The following is a 20,791-nucleotide window of genomic DNA, read 5'->3' as shown; positions in this document are numbered from 1 at the left end:
ATGTAACTTATTTATGCTTTCTGTTATTCCCCTTTTTTTCTTATCTACTTCTAAGTCTTGTTTGATTTAGACATCCACGCATTCCAGTTCATGGGACATATAGACATCCCCTGACATGATCCCTTTACTGACAGATGGCTACTAAATTTTTTGCCTTGGGATTGGTATTTAAACATGTGTCAGTGACTTGTAAATATTTAAGTTTCTAATACTTTTTTTTTTTCTAACCGCAGAGGTCCAGGATGATGAGGTAGCGGAAGCCGTATATAGAGACAAGAAACGCAGCTTACCACTGCAGCTGGTACCTTCCATGACAGATGAGATGTTCAAGATGGTTCCACTCAGCCCTCGCCACACGGCCGTTCTCTTTTACATGAGCTGTAAGTTTCCAGATGCATTCCTTCCTGGAGGTAGAAGTCATTGTGACGTGACAGTGTAAATATATGTCAGAGTGTTTAATTCTGTGTTAGTTCAGCTATGACAGAACACATATAATACGTCTGAGGAGAGTGTTTAGAAAAGAGCTTTGTGACGTTTATGGCAATCATTCACGTATGTACATACTGATCTACATACTGATACATTTCTGATTTCAAAAGCCTAATTAAGTTTGTTACATCAGGCCCCCACCCCTAATCCAAAATGTTGTATTAATACTAAGACAATATGACATTGTAGACCAGCACACACTAGTGGGATCCCAATACACTTTTTTTTTTTTTTTTTAAACACAGGATTAAAAAAAAAACAGTGTCTTTCCTTGCTTACATGTTTCAGCCCTGTGTGGGCCTTAATCATAGCTTATGATTAAGACCCATACAGAGCTGAACCATGTAAGTAAGGTTTTTTTTTTGTTTGTTTTTTGTTTGCCATTCAAATACCAAAAACAGTCATTGTCATATCTGAATAGGTACATACCATAATTACAAATCACAGGAAGAATATTTTACATACAGATTCCCAGAATGGTACATAAGGAAATTTAAAGCGGAGTTCCACCCAGAAGTGGAACTTTACACTCTATTGTTTCCTTAACCCCCCCCCCTCCAGTGCCACATTTGGCAGCTTTCAGGGGGGAGGGGGGAACGGGTACTTGTTTTTGACAGGTACCCTTCCCCACTTTCGTAATACGGCGCCGTGGCACTGTCCCTCGAAAGCTCGGCCTCCTTCTCCCTCCTCTGCCGCCGAGCCAGTAGGAATGCGCAGTGCGCTTCACGCATGCGCAGTAGGGGACCGCTCATGAAGCCGCAAGGCTTCACTGCCGGGTTCCCTGACTGGTAATGGTGGCGGTAGCACCCGACAGCTGATGGAAACATCGGCTGCGTTGCAGACATCGCTGGACTCCAGGACAGGTAAGTGTCCTAGTATTAAAAGTCAGCAGCTACAGTATGTGTACAGTGTGTGTAGCTGCTGACCTTTAATTTTTGGAGGGGGAGGCGGAACTCCGCTTTAAGTCATACAGGAATACTACTACACTCTTTCCACTTGATTCCATGCATGTCCTCCCCTTTGGCAACCTTATATATAAAGAATGCAATGATCATGATAAATTAAAGTGATACTAAAGTCTCTTTTTTTTTCTTTAAAAATAACAAACATGTTATACTTATCTACTTTGTGCAGTGATTTTGCACAGAGCAGCTGAGATCCTCCTCTTCTCGGGTCCCTTACTGGTGCTCCTGGCCCCTCCCTTCTGTCGAGTGCCCCCACAGCAAGCAGCTTGCTATAGGGGCACCTGAGTTGAGCCGCTGCTCTGTGTGTCCATTCAGACACAGATCCGCTGTTCGGCCCCGCCCCCTCTCTCTCCTCATTGGCCAACTGACTTTGATTGACAGCAGTGGGAGCTAAAGATATGTTTATTGAGTTTTTCAAAATCAACAAAACTGTACAAAATGCGGCTGCTATTTAGTTGTAAGGCGCCTAGGTGAAAGTACCATCACCATCCCTCTGGCAAGACCTGGTGAAAAGTGAGGATCCTAAACTGTGAAACTGTGCTAGACGCAGTGGTTCTCAAATCCGGTCCTCGGGACCCACCAACAGGCCAGGTTTGCAAGATAACTAAATTACATCACAGGTGATCTCATTTGCTTCTCAGTGATTGCAGTATTCTAGTCTGCATCCCCCAAGGTAATACTTAAAATCTGGCCTGTTAGTGGGTCCCGAGGACCGGATTTGAGAACCACTGTGCTAGAGCATCTTCTTGCAAGATACGTGATCCTCAGTGTTCCCAGGATCTCGCTGGAAGGAATGTGATGTTGGTTTTCTAACGAAAGGTTTTCTTACTTTTTGTACAGCATTAATGTGGGGTGAATTGGGGATGGGAGGTCTAATGTATTAAACAGACTTATTGCCAGCAATGGAACCGTTCAAATCGTTGCGACTCAAGTCGCAGCGACTTTAAAAAAGGTTCCTGCTTTACTTCTTTTGTGATTTAATTGCGACTTGCACAGACGTCTGTAAACTAAAGTTGCAAGCTGGAATGAAATCAGAGATCCAAATCGCATTGATCTTCGGCTTTGAAATCGCGCTGTAGCAGCGCGATTTGAAAGCCGCACTGGTTTGAACCAGGGCTAATAGTTAAAATTTATTCAGTGCTTTTTTGTTTTTGTTTAAATGCACATCACCATTTCTCATCAATATTTCACTATTTACCTAAGGGACAATTCAACCAGCACATTGCAATATGTTACTGTGTGATAAGATGCCACCTGCCTCAATGTTTTTCAGCACACACCAGCACAGTGGGGTTGATTTACTCAAACTGGAGAGTGCAAAATCTGGTGCAGCTTTGCTTGGTAGCAAATCAACTTTTCACTTCAGCTTGTTCAGTTAAAGTGGTTGTTAATCCTCTATTGTATAAGCATGCCAACCCCTCCGTTATATAACGCTATGTGTCCCTGTGCCTGTGCTGTATAAAAATGAGGATTACACCTCATATCAGAGCGTCTCCTGGCACTCACGTGACTCCTTAGCTCTTTCCTCTGCCCGGCTGACAGCTATAGGGGGCAGGGCTGAGCACTGCCGCTGACGTCAGCCAGGGAGGAGAGAGATCCGAGGAGTCACGTGAGTTGCGGGAGACGCTCTGGTATAAGGTATAATCTGCATCTTTTTTATACAGCACAGGCACAGGGACACATGGCGTTATATAACAGGGGGGATGGCATGCTTATACAATAGATACGAGAGCAGTAGGAGGGGAAGATCGTGGAGTGGATGGAGCTGACAGGCAGAGAGGGGAGGGGTGGAGGAGGAAACAGAAGAGCAGAGAGGAGAGCTCTGCATGATGTGTAAACTGACCACGATGTCAGGGCTCAGCAGCCATGATAAACCTTGGTCAGTTTACAGGGGGGAGGGCATAGCCAGGCAGGATCAGCCAGGTATTTCAGGTGATATGGGGGGCATAATTACACAGCACAAGCACTGTGCTGCATAACATGCTTTTTTTTTTTAGGGTAACAAACACTTTAAACTTTGACAATAAAACCTGGAATAAATATAATTTGCTGCGCCTAGCTAAAATAAATCAAACATCAATAAAAGTGAAAAGCAGCCAACACAAGATCTTGAATGTACCAAGAGATCGTTCAAACAGTAAAAATAGGTGTAGCGCTAATCAATAAGTAAAGTCAGTGTCCACATCCAAGGGAAAAATAGAACCAAACAAAGGGTGTTCTCCTGCTGATAATATCTTCTGTGAGTTGTAAAAGGACCGTCACCAGCACCCAACCACACAGCCTCTTACCGAAGCACATTGACCCTCATTACAAAGGTCAATATAAGCAACAAATTCTGTGCAAAACGTATACAGCCGTGAGATCCTCTCAGCATTCGCCCCCAGTGTCCCTCTGGCTTGGTCTCAATGGTCCACTTAAGTCATGTGGAGATAAGCCAGACACCTCATAGTGCATATATCATCAAAAGCGTTTATAAATAGTAGTGACTTAGTGCCAGTTCACACTTGTGCGATGTGGGAAGGCTGCGATTTCGCAGCATGTTCCCGCATCGCAAACGCACATCTGGCAGTTCACACTGCCATATGCGATACGCTGGGGGTGTCAATGAAATGTAAACGACACCCCCAGTTTGATCGCATATCGCAGTGCGATCTGACAGTTCACACAGGATCGGATCGCACAAGTGTGAACCACTGTGCGATCCGATCCTGATGCGGCTGAAAAAATGCCTCATGTGCGACTTTTGTGCGGGTGCAGTGCGAATTTAGCCATACAAAGTGTATGGCTGAATTCGCACTGCACATCCGATAGCATGCAATGAAGTAGGAGTGCGCTCCGATATTACATGCGATCGCCGCACACGCGGAAGTGTGAACCGGCACTTAGAGTTAGGGTCCTTTCACACGGGCACAAGTCCGTTCTGCTCAGCGAGGGATCGATCCGTTTCCCCGCTGAGCAGGCGGATGACAGCTCCGTCTCCGCTCTGTGTGCTGAGACGGAGCTGTCAGATTGCCCGTTGTCCTCTATAGGGAGATCAGATGAGAACGGACCGCCTGTCCGTTCTCATCTGATCCGATCCTCCAGACGGAAAGAAAATAGGGTTTCCATCCATCCGGATTTCACAGACAGGATCAGAATCGGATAGCAGCAGGTGTCAGCGGAGATGTCTCCGCTGACATCCGCTTCCCCATTGGGATGCATGGAGCATCAGATCAGGTCCGCCTGAAAAACTGACAGGCGGATCGGATCGCCCGCCTTAGACTAAAACTTATCAGCATGTCCACCACTTCAGAGCACTCATATTGCATCCACGAGTATTCATTTCTAACCAACTAGATGGGCGCCGCGTCCCCTGTCTGTATGTGCGTCATACGCCGTTGGCTTCTCCCTACGCATTTTGGAAGCTAATTGGTTTCTATGCAAAGCTGCACCGGATTTTGCACTCTCCAGTTTTAGTAAATCAACCCCAGTATGTTGGTGTGAAATGACACACTAGATAACAATACTTTTTTGCTTGTCCATGCATTGCAACTGCTTTGACCAATTCAGCCAAAAACGTGATATGAATGGGCCTTAGTGCCAAACATCAAACCCAAAACAGGAACAAGGTTGTAGGAAAGAAGGCTTTAGGCCTAAATAGTGAGACCTTTTTGGAACTCTGCTGAAGGGTAGCATGTTGCTATGAGCAGCAACGCTTTTTTTCCATAGTGCAGTTTAATACACAGGGGCTGCACACAACTTGGTTGCCTATACAGAGCGGTGCGCTGCACATTGGATTATCTGTGTATATTTCCTGTTATAACTACATGACTAAGAGCATCTGCCTATAATTGCAGGTCAGGAAGGCAGGGAACATAGAATCCATCACGTTCTAGGAATCTGTGGGAGATTCTTATTCAAAATAATCTCATCATTTTTAGGCAATCATTAATTAAACATCTGTTTGCATTTATATATACTGTATATTTACAGTGTGCAGTAAAAATCTATAGTTTTTTTTTTTTTAATATTTTTGTTCATATTTAATCTATTATGAGTTTAAAAGTATAAGAAGACATTAAAAAAAAAAAAGACAAAAGAATACAAATATATCAGAGAAACATTGATATATTCAAGCCCACACAGATATGTAAAGTAAATAATAGTGACATTAATCGGGAACAACAAACCTATATCTGCGTGAGATAGGGAAGCAACCATCGTTCCATAGTTCGAACAAGAACGAAAAAATGACCGGGTCTCAGATAATAGTAATGGGGGAAAACAAAGTGGATCTCTATAGCAGAATATTGTAGGTAGAACATGGACATAGGACTGTGATAGAAAGCATCTTTGAAGTTAAGAACAGCAACAGAGTGATTAAAATAATATGTTCAGAATGGCAAGAAAAGACAAGAAGAGCAGAAAGAAAAAGGAAAATGGGGCGAAAAAAAAAAGAAAAGGTATATATATATATTTTTTTTTTAGATCAGCACAGAATGTGACCAATTTAAAGTTTATTTCCACTATTTCTTATTCAATTTCTTATTCAAAATTATCCACATTTTATTGAACATTTCACATACTGTACAGAAAATCAACAGCAATTTCATAGAGCATTCATAGCCTTTACACAGGGAAAATAAATGAACGGACAGCCAAGTAGGATACAAATGACAGCACAAAGGCTATTTTACAAATGCATAGATGGCACTACCTGAGTTTGACAGCAATGGGGAATTGTGTGTTCATAATACAAGAGGTACACAAAGAAATTTAGAGAAGGTGGTAGTGTACCCCCAGCCTGGGCTCAGGGTAGGTGGAGGAGCATTGAGAGAACAAAGAATGGTATTTCCACTTTTTCAGCCACTTTTTATGTTACATGTTCCCTTTCATATAGCATAACTTATATACGCTCACCAGGCCACTTTATATATGTTACAGGTTCCCTTTCATATAGCATAACTTATATACACTCATCGGCCACTTTATTAGCTAAAGAAAAACAAAATTCGGTGTAAAACAAAAAGGAACTGCGCAAACAGAGTGATATTTGACAATAAATAAATAAATAAATAAATGTGAAAAATAGGGAATTTCTTCCTCTAGCGAGCAGCAATAAAAAACGTGAAAACGCAATATGTGATATAAATAGGGATTATTGCGCTCAGCAGTAAACTCACAATAAAGTGCTAATGCAAAAACAGTGTTATGTCTCACATAAATCACATAAATAAATAAACCGATGTGAATTCATAGGTGAATATATCAATAAATAACAATAAATAGGTGAATTTATCAATAAATAAAGTCCTTGAAAGTGCTCGGTGCAAACTACTTGTCTCAGCAGCAAATTGGACTTGATATAAAGTGCCTTCACCAATCACCATGCACCCAGTGCTCGGATAAAATACTTCTTACCAGAAGAAGTTGACCCCTTAGTTATAGGGGGTCATGACCAGCATGTGTCTCCACAAGAGCTCCAGATTATCCTGATACTATCTTCACATCCAGTGTGTAATAAGCCAGAAGTATAAAGGTAGCTCCGGGACTCCGGAAAACATGTTATAGGAAATAAGAAGACTCCAATAGTGTAATATTGCCAGGTATGCAGATTTAATTAAAGGTAATGCACTTACTACATAGCGGTAAGTAGAACGCCACAATAATACAGATCGTTCGGCTACTTCTGGTGGATGGGACGCCGCTTCCGCGTCTGCGCTCCACCCCACCAGAACTCTACGGTCTCACGCTCCCGACGCACGTTTCGTCAGGCGTGCTGACGTCATCAGGGGATCATCGATGATGATCGGTTTATTTATTTATGTGATTTATGTGAGACATAACACTGTTTTTGCATTAGCACTTTATTGTGAGTTTACTGCTGAGCGCAATAATCCCTATTTATATCACTTTATTAGCTACACCTGTTCAATCGCTTAGTAACACAAATTCCTAATCAGCCAATCACATGGCAGCAACTCAATGTATTTAAGCATCTAGACGTGGCGAAGATGACTTGCTGAAGTTAAAACCGAGCAGCAGAATGGAGAAGAAAGGGGATTTAACCACTTCCGAACCGCCTGCCGCAGTTTTATGTCGCTTTTGACGTTAAATGCCGGTATTAGGGCAGCAGATAGCTGCCCTAATCCTGGTATTTTCTTACAGGACGGGCAGTCCTCTTTCACTTAAAAGTGGTCCCAGCAGCAGATTCGCTGCAGGATCACTTTTATGGGCGACGGGAGAGGTGCCCCCCCCCCCCCTACCGCAGCTTTCCAGTGATTTTCTCCGCTTACCGGAGCCGTTGGTAGCAGGGAAAATGATCCGGTCCATTGTAGTCCTAGGCAGGAACTCGAGTGAGGGCAAGATGTCCCACACTCAACTCTATGGCCTTGGAGGACCAGAGCGATGTCATACGTCGCTTCCGCCTAACGGCCTTAAAGGGCCCATTTTTTTTTTTTTTTGCTTAAGTGTAGTGAGGTGTGAGGTCTTTTTGACCCCAGATCTCACATTAAACAGGACCTGCCCTGCTTTTTTCTATTACAAAGGATGTTTACATTCCTTATAATAGGAATAAAAGTGATCAAAATTTTTTTTTTTAAAGGGACAGTATACAAATTAAAAATAAAAGTAAAATAAATAGGAAAAAAAATTAATTAAAGCTCCCCGTCCTTCCGAGTTTGCGTGCAGAAGTGAACGCATACGCAAGTCGCGCTCACGGTGTTCAAACCTCACATGTGAGGTATCGCTGCGATCGTTAGAGAGAGAGCAATAATTCTAGCCCTAGACTTTCTCCGTAACTCTTAAGTGGTAAGCTGTAGACATTTTTAAAATGTCGCCTATGGGGATTTTTAAGTACCAATGTTTATCGGCATTCCACAAGCGTGCGCAATTTTGAAGCATGACATGTTGGGTATCTATTTACTCAGCGTAACATCATCTTTCTTATTATAGAAAAATTGTACTGTTTTCCCTTTTTTTTAATTCAAAAAGGTGTATTTTTTCCCAAAAAATTATTTGTAAGACCGCTGCGCAAATACGGTGTGACATAAAGTATTGCAACGATCTCCATTTTATTCTCTAGGTTCTCTGCTAAAAAAAAAAAAATCATGTTTGGGGGTTCTTAGTAATTTTCTAGCAAAAAATACTGATTTTAACTTATAAACACCAAGTGTCGGAAATAGGCCTGGTCCTTAAGTGGTTAAGTGACTTTGAACCTGGCATGGTTGTTGATGCCAGGCGGGCTGGTCTAAATATTTCAAAAACTGCTGGGATTTTCACACACAACACCATATCTAAGGTGTACAGAGAATGGTCCGAAAAATACAACATTTCTAGTGAGCATCAGTTGTGTGGACCAAAATGCCTTGTTGATGTCAAAGGAGAATGCACAGACTGGTTCAAGATGACAGAAAGCCAATAGTAATTTAAATAACCACTCGTTACAACCAAGGAATGCAGAATACCATCTCTGAATGCACAACACATCTAACCTTGAAGCAGATGAGTTACAGCAGCAGGAGACCACACCGGGTACCATTCTTGTCAGCTAAGAACAGGAAACTGAGGCTACAATTCGAACAGGCTCACCAAAATTGGACAATAGAAGATTGGAAAAACGTTGCCTGGTCTGATGAGTCTCTACTTCAGCTGCGACATTCAGATGGTAGGGTCAGAATTTGGCGTAAACAACATGAAAGCATGGATCCATCCTGCCTTGTATCACCGGTTCATGCTGGTGGCGGTGGTGTAATGGTGTGGGGGATATTTTCTTGGCATACATTGGGCCCCTCGGTACCAATTGAGCATCGTTTAAACATCAAGGCCTGCCTGAGTATTGTTGCTGACCATGTCCGTCCCTTTATGACTGCAGTGTCCCCATCTTCTGATGGCTCCTTCCAGCAGGATAATGCCCCATGTCACAAAGCTCCAATCATCTCACCACTGGTTTCTTCAACATGACAATGAGGTCACTGTATTACAATGGCCTCCACAGTCACCACATCTCATCCAATAGAGCACCTTTGGGATGTGATGAAATGAAAGATTCGCATCATGAATGTGCAGCAGACAAATCTGCAGCAACTGCGTGATGTTATCATGTCAATATTGACTGAAATCTCTGAGCAATGTTTCCAACACCTTGTTGAATCTATGCCACGAAGAATGAAGGCAAAAGGAAATCCAACCCGTACTAGCAAGGTGTACCTAATAAAGTGGCCAGTGAGTGTAAACTGTATATTGAAAACTGCTGCTTACATTTTTACGTGCTGAAAAATCTTATTTAGCCATCCCCTTCTATGTAATGTTAAAGTGGTTGTAAACCCACTTTAAAGACTTTTACCTATTGGTAAGCCTATATTAAGGCTTACCTATAGGTGCTATAAATATCTCCTAAACATGCACCGTTTAGGAGATATTTACAGTGCATGCAGCCAATGACGTCATTGGCGCATGCGCTCTGAAGGAATGGCCACCCGTGCTGTTCCTTCAGAGCCCTATGCCCTGAACGGCAGCTCAGTATATGCGCGGGAGTGATGTAATCGCGCCTCCGGCCAATCAGATGGCCGGAGGACGCGAACCAGGAAGCAGGACGGCCGGAAATGTCGGCCGTCCTGTTGCTGAGCGGGCGGCACTGCGGGGGCTTCGTTTTAAGGTAAGTATTTCATAATGAGCTAGTATGTGATGTGTTTTCATTTTTTTGGGGGGAGTTTACTTCCTCTATAAGGGAAGGGCTCGGAAGTAATGCTTGCCATAATTCACCTTGCCTAAGCTGTGCTGCCAGATCTTCATTGTCACTTGTAAACTTGATGCTGCCCATTTTCTTTTCTAAAAAAAAAAAAAAAAAAGGGGGGGGGGTTAGAGATGTAAAGGCTTAGTCTCTGCATTGTTTGTTATTGTACTTAAAAAAAAAAAAAAAAAAACTCCCCCACATTGTCTCCTATCTTCATATTGCCATCTATTCTAATCAATAGAAGCTGCATATAGAGTCCTGTGTATAAAGTTGTCCAAAATCAGAGCGAATTTCTGCCAGTTAATGAACTGACCGAAATTTGAGCTGTGAGTGGCCCTATCAGCTTCTTACCGTCTGACACCCTTCCATATGAAAATCAAAGGATCCGAGCAAAAAATCATTGGTCATACAATCCAATCAGATGCAGCCACGCATCCAGTAGCCGTCAGGAAAGATTTGTTTTATTGTGGATGGGCCAATCGAGTGATTTTCCAGTGAGCTGTACAGGAGCAATCTTATTGTGTTTGGATAGATTAGGTCTGGGGAAAGGGGCAAAAAGGATAAATTAACTTTGTTTTAAGGTGCACTTAACCCTCAAGTGTCCATTGTGTAAATGTGCTCTCATAGCTTCCTATTTTTGAATGCACAACTGGATACAATCATTTTTTCTATTATTATATCCCCTGGAGTTTAGCTTTACATTGCCCATTGTTATCTGTATTACAATGTCTAGTATTTTATTTTCTAATTTACAGGGGATCCGGTGTCATTGTCATTCTTGGAGTCATTTGCAAATATGGCAGTAAAGTATAAAGGTAGGAAATGGTCTCTCTGTCCTGGTACATAAAACTTGTCTAAACATTAATTTATGTCTGGTGGAAGATCATGTCAAGAATTGCATGAGATAAATGTCTTATATAAAGGTGTTTAAAAAAAAAAAAAAAACAGACAAACAGAAATAATCTGCACATTACCATGACTCTCCCACTCAACATTTTGGAGTGCTATTTCATAACTTAAAGAAATAATTGGATTGTTTTCTATGGACACTACACAACTACTTATTGCTTTGGATTTTTAGTGTATACATACAAAAAGCTGTGAAATAATTACTTTCCTAAATCCAGCTTTACCTTAGACCAGGGGTCTCCAAACTTTCTAAACAAAGGGCCAGTTTACTGTCCTTCAGACTTACGGGGGGCTGGATTGTGGGCATTGGGAGCAGCAAATGTCCTGACGTCAGTGGGAATAAACAATGCCCCATCTTTGGTGTCAGTGGGAGGAATTGTGCCCCATTGTTGGTGTCATTGGGAGGAATTTGCCCCATCTTTGGTGTCATTGGGAGAAACTCTGCCACTCATTGGGGTCAGTGGGGGGAATATTGCCTCATTTTTTGCATTAGTGGATTAAAATAGTGCTCCAAGGGCCAGATAAAAGCAGGCAAAGGGCTGCATATGGCCTGGGGGCCGCAGTTAGAAGACCACTGCCTTAAACCATTGATAGCATTGTGTGTAAGCATAACATCTTCAATTCTTGAATTGATGGGGTGACTAGAAGAAAAATTGATGATGTGTTTGTGTGTGTGTGTATATGTATATGTATATGTATATATATATATATATATATATATATATATATATATATATATATATATATATATATATATAGTATAGGAGAAGGATAGACGGTTGGAATCGGCGCTACCTGATATATATAATGTTCCAAGATCTTATGAAATAGTAGTATACCCAGACCGCAAATCAAAAATCAATATATAGAAAATGTGCGGAATAAAGTGCAAATGTGCAAAATGGGATATCTGGGTTAGATATATATACCTTTATAAAGTGCTAAAGGTGCTGTAAAAGATACCACAAAGGGCAGATAAATAGTTTATTGTGAGGTGTAAGAAAATGATACTCTATAAATAGTCCACCAAGGTCTCAATGACCTGAGTGGTAAAAGAATATAAAACTGTGACAAAGAAATATATAGTGGAGTAAGAACAAGGGGAGAAAAAACCCCTATAAAAACAACTGTGCTTGAATAAATGTCCGTAATGGGTGAAATAAAATAAAGGTGAGTATGGTGGAACACAGGTGCCTGTACCTGAAGTGTCCACTAGATGTCACACTCACCCTTAGAGCACAAAGTAATGTAACCAAAATGGATAGATAGACTTCCAAAGGGGGGATTAGGTCCGGTCTGTGGCTCCTGAGCAAGGTTCGTGAAAATCCTCACGGATAAGCGGGTCCCATCTAGGTGCTCAAACACAAAGACATCCCCATGGTGTAGCATATACTGTAAACATTATATAGCAAATCGTAGTAACTCACGGTGTAAATTGAGGCTGATCAATTCAGAATGTAAAGCGCAGCGCCGGGATGCTTCTGCGTTCCAACAACGGCAAACCGAGGCTGGAACACTAACATGAAGGCGGGCACGCTGTTGGTTGCTAGGATACAGCTGGCTATAAAGTGACTGAGAGGTTGATTGATGGACACCATTCCAGTAGACGTCCAATGATGAAACGCGTAGGGCGGTACTTTGCGTCAACGTCACTTCCGGTTTTCAGTTTGCCGTTGTTGGAACGCGGAAGCATCCCGGCGCTGCGCTTTACATTCTGAATCGATCAGCCTCAATTTACACCGTGAGTTACTACGATTTGCTATATAATGTTTACAGTATATGCTACACCATGGGGATGTCTTTGTGTTTAAGCACCTAGATGGGACCCGCTTATCCGTGAGGATTTTCACGAACCTTGCTCAGGAGCCACAGACCGAACCTAATCCCCCCTTTGGAAGTCTATCTATCCATTTTGGTTACATTACTTTGTGCTCTAAGGGTGAGTGTGACATCTAGTGGACACTTCAGGTACAGGCACCTGTGTTCACTATACTCACCTTTATTTTATTTCACCCATTACGGACATTTATTCAAGCACAGTTGTTTTTATAGGGGTTTTTTCTCCCCTTGTTCTTACTCCACTGTATATTTCTTTGTCACAGTTTTATATTCTTTTACCACTCAGGTCATTGAGACCTTGGTGGACTATTTATAGAGTATCATTTTCTTACACCTCACAATAAACTATTTATCTGCACTTTGTGGTATCTTTTACAGCACCTTTAGCACTTTATAAGGTATATATATCTAACCCAGATATCATCTCTGCCATTTTGCACATTTGCACTTGCACTTTATTCCGCACATTTTCTATATATTGATTTTTGATTTGTGGTCTGGGTATACTATTATTTCATAAGATCTTGGAACATTATATATATGAGGTAGCGCCGATTCCAACTGTCTATCCTTCTTCTTTACAATCTTGGCTCCCAATCTTTAGGGGTTGGTTGGTTGGTGGCAGCTTCTACACCTGAAAAATTCCTTTCACTATTCCATAGCGCTGGTCACCCCCTTATCCATTGTTCATATATATATATATATATATATAGTATCTCATGTGTTTTAGTAGGTTGAGGTCGGGACTTTGTGCAGACCAGTCAAGTTCCTTCACTCCAAACTCGCTTATCCATATCTTTATAGACCTTGTTTGTGCACTGATCCAAATCATGTGGTGGAGGGGGGATTATGGTGCGGGTTTGTTTTTCAGAAGTTGGGTTTGGCCTTTTAGTTCCAGTGAAGGAAATAATTAAGGCGTCAGAGCAGAGTCCAGCCCACACAGCACACCACACACATTCACACCAAAAACTCCAACAAGCCCAAGTATCAAATCCCCACACCTCGAGAGTCCCAAAGGGACATGCATCCCCTGAAACCACCCAGTGAGAAAGCCATCCCACCCAGCAGCATGTCTAGCTCTAGTCTCCTCCATGTGCAAATCCAAGATTTGCCACTTCTGTCACCGAAAACAAAGCCTTGCTAGTCAAAAAAAAAAAATGTTTTTATTTTAGCTGGCTCCTAGATTCAAAGCAAATTTATCTAGCCCTGGCTTAACTTCTATACTAAACACCACATTTAACGCCATCTTGGAATCACGTTAATTTATCTGACAATCTCAGTGTTCAAGTTAGAGGTTGATATCCCTGATCAATGCGGACTTCAAGATATATGAGAAATATTGTCTTTATACTTAAAACCCCTGATCCCATCATTGATTAATTTAGACCAAGTGGGTTTTGTTCCCCATTGTGAGATCCACAACAACACCATGAAAACACTTGAAGAAATGAATGGTTCTTGGACGGCCGCACTCCAATTGCAACACGTTTATTGATGTATTAAAATCCATACAACATACATCAGAGAACACAAAATACAGCTGTAGCTGACACGTTTCACACCTAACACTGGTGCTTAATCATAATGATTAAGCACCAGTGTTAGGTGTGAAACGCATCAGATGTTGCTGTATTTTGTGTTCTCTGATGCTGTATGGATTTTAATACATCAATAAAGGTGTTGCAATTGGAGTGCGGCCGTCCAAGAATCATTCATTTCTTCACCTGAATTGCAGAGCCTCAACTGTGTACATGGGGAAGCATAAGTTGGAGGATGCACACCTGGAGCGGTAACATTTCTGTTGACCATGAAAACACTCTCGCTGATTAACCACTGCCCTAGGATCAAAATTTCAGCATGCCTATTGTCCCTAGATGTGGAAAAAGCATTTAATCACACTTAGCAAATGCCTTGCGAGCAAATGCCTCCATACAAGGTGTATCAGACCCCAAAATTGTATTCTCCTCGATGTTGAAAGAACTAGAACAGTTTGGACACCTGAGCAGTTTCAAAATTAACACCAGTCACAATGCCTAGATGTCTCTCTGAGATCTCAAGGTCAGGACTTTTAGAGGGCTGCATGTCCCTTTTGATGGGCGTCCCACTAGATCAAATACTTGGCTGTGCACATCCTAGCATATACAGTACACTATATTACCAAAAGTATTGGGACGCCTGCCTTTACACACACATGAACTTTAATGGCATAGTTGTGAAGTGCCCAGCAAGTTAGCGGGATCTGTCTTCTGATTATGCATATTGTTAAGTCTAAGCATTAGGTATGAAAGGTTGAGTCAACCAGTTCAGAGGTATGTACAGTCCTCTACTCGTAAAATGTACTTTAGGGATATAAGTACGCATTCGATTATTTGAGTCTACTGCCTAAATTGCCTCACCTTTTATTTCTGTAAATTCTTAATTGTCTACAAAAGTAGTTGAAACTTTAAAATGTAGGATTCTGTAAGCAATTTCCACAGCTGAAATAATAAGCCACATTGTCCTAGCATGGATTTGAAAGCTTACCTTTATAATACCATTTCCTGGAATTTATAAAACACAATGTTGACTCCGCATCACCTTAACAAGAATTGACTCTGGATATGAAAACAGAAATCTAGTTTGTTACACTATTACCACCTTACATCACAATGGCGAGAAGCGAGTGGTTTATTTTGACGGTGCAAAATTTCCAGTATTGTTCAGTCAGTGTAGATGTGTTTATCTGACTCACACAGAACGTCAGTTTAATGACCCCTCTGTTTATATGAAGTATGGGAAATGTAATTCTTTTCTCCAAGAATAGGACAGGTTAGGTCACTCAGTATACTGCCATTGACATGACTGCTGACTGATAACCCAACACTTTAAGTCTTGCAGAAAGACTTGAAATGGGGTTTAATTTCACAATTACAAAGGCTGAAAGTTTTTTTTTTTTCTATTTGGCATCACCAATGTGAAAATGAAGAACATTGGAGGTATCTAAGTGGATTTAAATACAATATACTATATAAAAAGATAATACATATACACTAGAAATTAAAGTGGATCTGTAGTCAAATGCTAATGAGGTTGTAAAGGTTTGTATTTATTGTAAAATAATAAACAGGTTTACACTTACCTGCTCTGTGCAATGGTACTGCACAGAGTGGCCCTGAACCTCATCTTCTGGGGTCATATCCAAACGCTGCCCCCCCCCCACCACCTCCTGTGACGCTCTTGGCTCTTCTGCTTCTGCAAACTACCTGTGTGATGGGTGATCACGTGCAAGTTTGCTCCTGACCTGAGCTGTGTCAGTCGACAGCTCACTGCTCAGGAGTTGAGAATCGCGCAATCAGCAGTGTTTGATCGCTCGATTCTCAGTGTTAGAGCCGGCAGGGGACAGATGCAGCATGGGACCGATGTTGATGTTGCATCCACCTTGGTAAGTATGCTTCTGAAATAAAAAGAAAACCCATACTTTTTCTTTTAAGCCTTTAAGCTGACTATGTACTGATCAAAACTTGGCTTGTTCAGCAGGGACAGGCTAAATTTCGATCAGTTTCTGGGCTCCTTTGCACCACAGAAGCCAGTTGTTTAACTGACTTGAATTGTCGAAAGCAAACAAACCCAGTGTGGTCAGATTTTTATACACATAGCCAGCAGTAGAGAGAGCCACTCTAGTAAAATGGAGGTAAACCCTAACTGGATGACATCTAGTTGCTAGACCTGCTAGGTTTGCCAGGCTTTCTATTGCAGAAGAGACATACTATAGGGAGGTGGAACGCACGTCCTGACGTCACTTGAGCCCACTTGAGCTGCGGTGTGGAAAGCGAACCGGAAGTACCGCTTTCCACACCGCAGCTCATAATAGTGACAGCGTTTATCTGATTTTATCCCGATTTCTCTTGCTTTTTATTGCTTTTATTGCCTCTGTTTATATTTGGACCTTGTAATGGCTCACCTGGATACTGTGCAATAAAACCATTTGTTGAAAAAACGGTACTACACTATCCAGACCTTCCTTTCTTACATAACATCCCTGACTGGAAGTTGGTGGCAGGAGGAGCGTTGCTGTAGGGGAAGGCGCCTACCCGGAGAGAACGCACCCAGACCCTGGGGGTCACAAAGCTCTGGTGGTCCTAGTATCATAAGGCACATAGCCACGCAATCTGGTGCATGTGAAATCTATCTATCTTGTCACGGTGGAGCACAAGGATTGACACCAAGGATAGAGTGGAAGACCTATGACAGCAGCACCAAGCACTTTTCACTGTGCACTTTTATTTATTTATTTCCTTTGAACTTTCACTGTCAAGAAGTCACGTCCACTTAAATATGAACTTTTTTTGCATATGAACTTTTGCACATTTTTATTAAAGTAATTCTATATCTCCTGCACTATACATGAATTTGCAAATGTATCAATTTAATTAATATTGAATTAATTTTATATTTATTTTTATATGTGAAGTGTACCTATTTATTTAATACTTTTAGTAGATCACGGGGTTATATATGCACTTTATAAGTTTGAATTTAACAGTGTTAGAACTACTGCCCTTAAGCAAGCGCTATAGGTAATCATATACAAACTGATTACTTCACTTTCATTGAGCACTCGCACTTTCACTATAGCAGCTGCATACCACACACATATATATATATATATATTATTTATTATTTATTATTTATTTAGAAATTTTAGGTTTCTCCATTTGGCGCGGGAATATACTTTGTATATTTTATCTCTCAATACTATAGGGTTGATTTACTAAAACTGCAGAGTGCAAAATCTGGTTCAGCTGTGCATGGTAACCAAATAGCTTCTAACTGAAGCTTGTTCAATTAAGCTTTAACAAAAAAAAAAAAAAATCTGGAAGCTGATTGGTTTCTATGCAGAGCTGAACCAGATTTTGCACACTCCAGTTTTAGGAAATCATCCCCAGTGTCTCTTCTGCAATAAAGGATTCCTACCTGTCTGTTCAAGATCCTTTTGAGAATATACAGTAAGCTCAGAATACAATCCTTGCATCTGCCAGGTGCTGGCTGGGGTAAATGAATTCCCATGCACATAAGTAGGATTTACGGCACCCCCAGGGCGTCCAATCAAGTTGTCAGAAGATCCAAGACCCAGAGGCCGACCGGGTAAAAATGTTGCCGAGGGAAGGTGAATATACGTAGTTCTCCTATAAAAACTGTGGGTATCATAAACGAAAAACTATTTTTTAAATAAAATACAGTTTCCCTTTTTTCTTACTTTTTGGCATCTGTGTTGTTGTTGATCTTTTCCAGCCTTTTTAGCCACTTCCTATCTACATGCACTTGCTCCAGCACCAGCTTCACTCTGATCCAGCTTCCAAATAATTATAGTGGTGGTGGTGGACCATGTATGCATAGTGTGTGTCAATGCAGCCACTAGTAGTCAACATCAGGGGCACGTGTGACAGGCTGACAAAGCAGGAGCACCTCATAACAGGAAGTGACTGAACTGAGGATCATCGGGTATTATTATAAGGAAAGCTGCAGATTTAAAAAGATTTAAAACATTTTAAATTACACACATGTGAACATTTATATGAAATTTTAGTGATTGGATTTAGATCTACTTTTTTTTTTTTAACTTTCTTTGTATTAAATTTTTTTTGTTACAACAAAGACAGAGAGTAACAGATACAATGGCAAAATGCAGGAGGATATGACATCCAAAAAGAGCTTTGTATACATATGTTACCTTACTCTAATAGCAGTAATCTGAAAAACATCCATCAGGAGGACCATCCGCATTCCAATAAAATAAATAAAAGTAGTATAAATATCAACCTTGTGATATTATTTCTGTAGATTCTAGAACCAGTAAGGGGTAAATGTCATGATAAGAGGGTAAGAATCAAAGGGAAACAAGACTCACCCTGTTTGACCCCCTTGTATAACCCGAAACAGACAGAGCACCTGTAGCGGAGAGATCTACTTTAATCTTAATACGGAACATATCTGCATTCCAATCCGCTGCTCTGGGTTCCTTCCTCGCTCATCTGCGCAGCCATGGCTTGCCAACGAAAATGAGGCTTGGAGCGCCGCTGGGTATCGATCCTATCGCATGCGCGCTGGAGGTGCGGTGACATCGGCCAAGGCGGCAAATTTAAACAGCTGTCAAAGCTCTGTAACTCTGGATCACCTGCAGGCTTGTGCGGCGGCTTCCCCAGGCTCTGTCATTTCCAGCCCTGGTGAGTTCTGCGCCAGCTGCCTTGCTCTGCAGGTTTTTCATCGCTCTGTCTCACCCTCTGGCTGTTGCAGTTTCAGGTCGCCGTGCCGTCATAAATGTCTCACCGTCCCCTGGTGACCAACCCTTACGCAGCAGGTAGGACTGGTCCTGTTAACACCTTCCTGTCTGTCCTGGTATTTTGTTTTCAGTTCCTTTTTTCTTTTTGTTTGTGTGTATGTTCTTTTCTCAGCCCTTCAAGGTCTGAGCGGCATCCCTCTACACACTAAGACAAGGACCGTTCCAGATCAAAACATCATCACTTCTCCAGATCCAGACACCATAGGTCGCTATCCAGATCTAGGCGTCAGAGGAGATTCTGAATCTGCATCCGGACACCACCCTCGACGCCATCCCAGCTGCTCCGAGAGGAAAACCTGCTGGGGATGTGAGTCCCAGAAAGCGCATCCTTGTTGCATTCGGGCTGTGAGAGAAAGAGAAGGCAGAGACCAGCAAATAGAGTCCCTGGTCAGACGGGTTTTTCAAGAATCACTTAAAGATTTGGATTCTGGCCGTACACTTATCCCTTTCGGTCGACGTGCCGTGTTCAAGGGATGCGTTTATTGAGCCGGGTCCCTCACAACTGAGCCTCTATTCAGAAGAAACCTCGGACAGTGAGGATGAGATATATGACCCAGGTACGGGCTTTGATTATGCCCTAGTATCACCGCTAGTTAAAGCGGTTAAAGAAGCCTTGAAGTGGGAGGAGCCAGTGGAATCACCATTGAAACAAAGAAAATACTTCAAACAACTAAAAAAAGAAGGCTCAAATTTTCCATTTTTGGGTGAGCTTGGTGAGATCATCACTGACGAGTGGGGCTTTTTTTTTGACCAGCAGTTGCCCACCCGGGTGTGTATGGCTAGTTATTTCCCATACGTATGCTGCCATGGAGAACAGAAAATTTCCTATCAAATACTTACCGTAATTTTCCTTTCCCGATGGACTCCATGGCAGCAGGAGTTCCCTCCCATCTGCTGGAGTAGGCTAGTCATGGAACACCGCCCCTAGCACTGAACAAAATTGATGGGAATGGGGTCCTATAGGGTAGGAAAGAAGGCGGGGCTAACCCATAAGTATGCTGCCATGGAGTCCCATCAGGAAAGGAAAATTACGTTAAGTAATTGATAGGAAATTTTCAGTTTTAAAGCGGTATTAAATCCAAAACCAAAAATGTCATATATTTCAGCTTACCAATCATTTGATGTGGTGGCTGCATTTGTTTACTTTTTTTTGGGCTTTTTTCCCCTCGGTTTTCACCTGGTGATCTGGCCAGTAACACACCTCCCGTATTAGTGAGTCACATCTCCGGAAATATGAGCACAGGAGGCACAGCAGACAGAAGCATTGTCAGTCTGGAGGGGAGGGGAGTGTTAAATGTATTACCAGATTTAATTACACTAACAAATTGAAGCCAAACTCCAGCTCACACTTATCAGTTACAGCAAACAGTTTTTTTATCTTTTGGGATAAAGGTTTTGCATGAACAAATAAAAGCAGATCATTGTAATCACCTCTGCCAGTGTTAAGTGGTTTGTCTCATCCATGTAAACTTATACATTCTGTTGGAGAGCTTGAGCTTGTGAAAAAAATCAGACTTGCTGGCTGGATCACCAGATAAAAATAAAAGAAAAAAAGGC

General features: G+C 41.8%; 1 protein-coding gene across 1 annotated transcript in view; it reads left to right on the top strand.

Moving 5' to 3' along the window:
• Positions 1-20,791, top strand: part of TXNDC16 (thioredoxin domain containing 16) — a 180,643-nt gene that overhangs the window by 84,505 nt on the left and 75,347 nt on the right. The window contains exons 13-14 of the mRNA XM_082242654.1: positions 234-380; positions 10,923-10,982. Coding sequence (XP_082098780.1) covers positions 234-380; positions 10,923-10,982 — 207 coding nt within the window. The remainder of the gene's footprint in view (positions 1-233; positions 381-10,922; positions 10,983-20,791) is intronic.

The sequence above is a fragment of the Pelophylax lessonae genome (assembly GCF_965119305.1).
Source record: "Pelophylax lessonae genome assembly, chromosome: 13".
Taxonomy (NCBI): Eukaryota; Metazoa; Chordata; class Amphibia; order Anura; family Ranidae; genus Pelophylax; species Pelophylax lessonae.
This window is presented reverse-complemented; position numbering and strand designations above follow the sequence as displayed.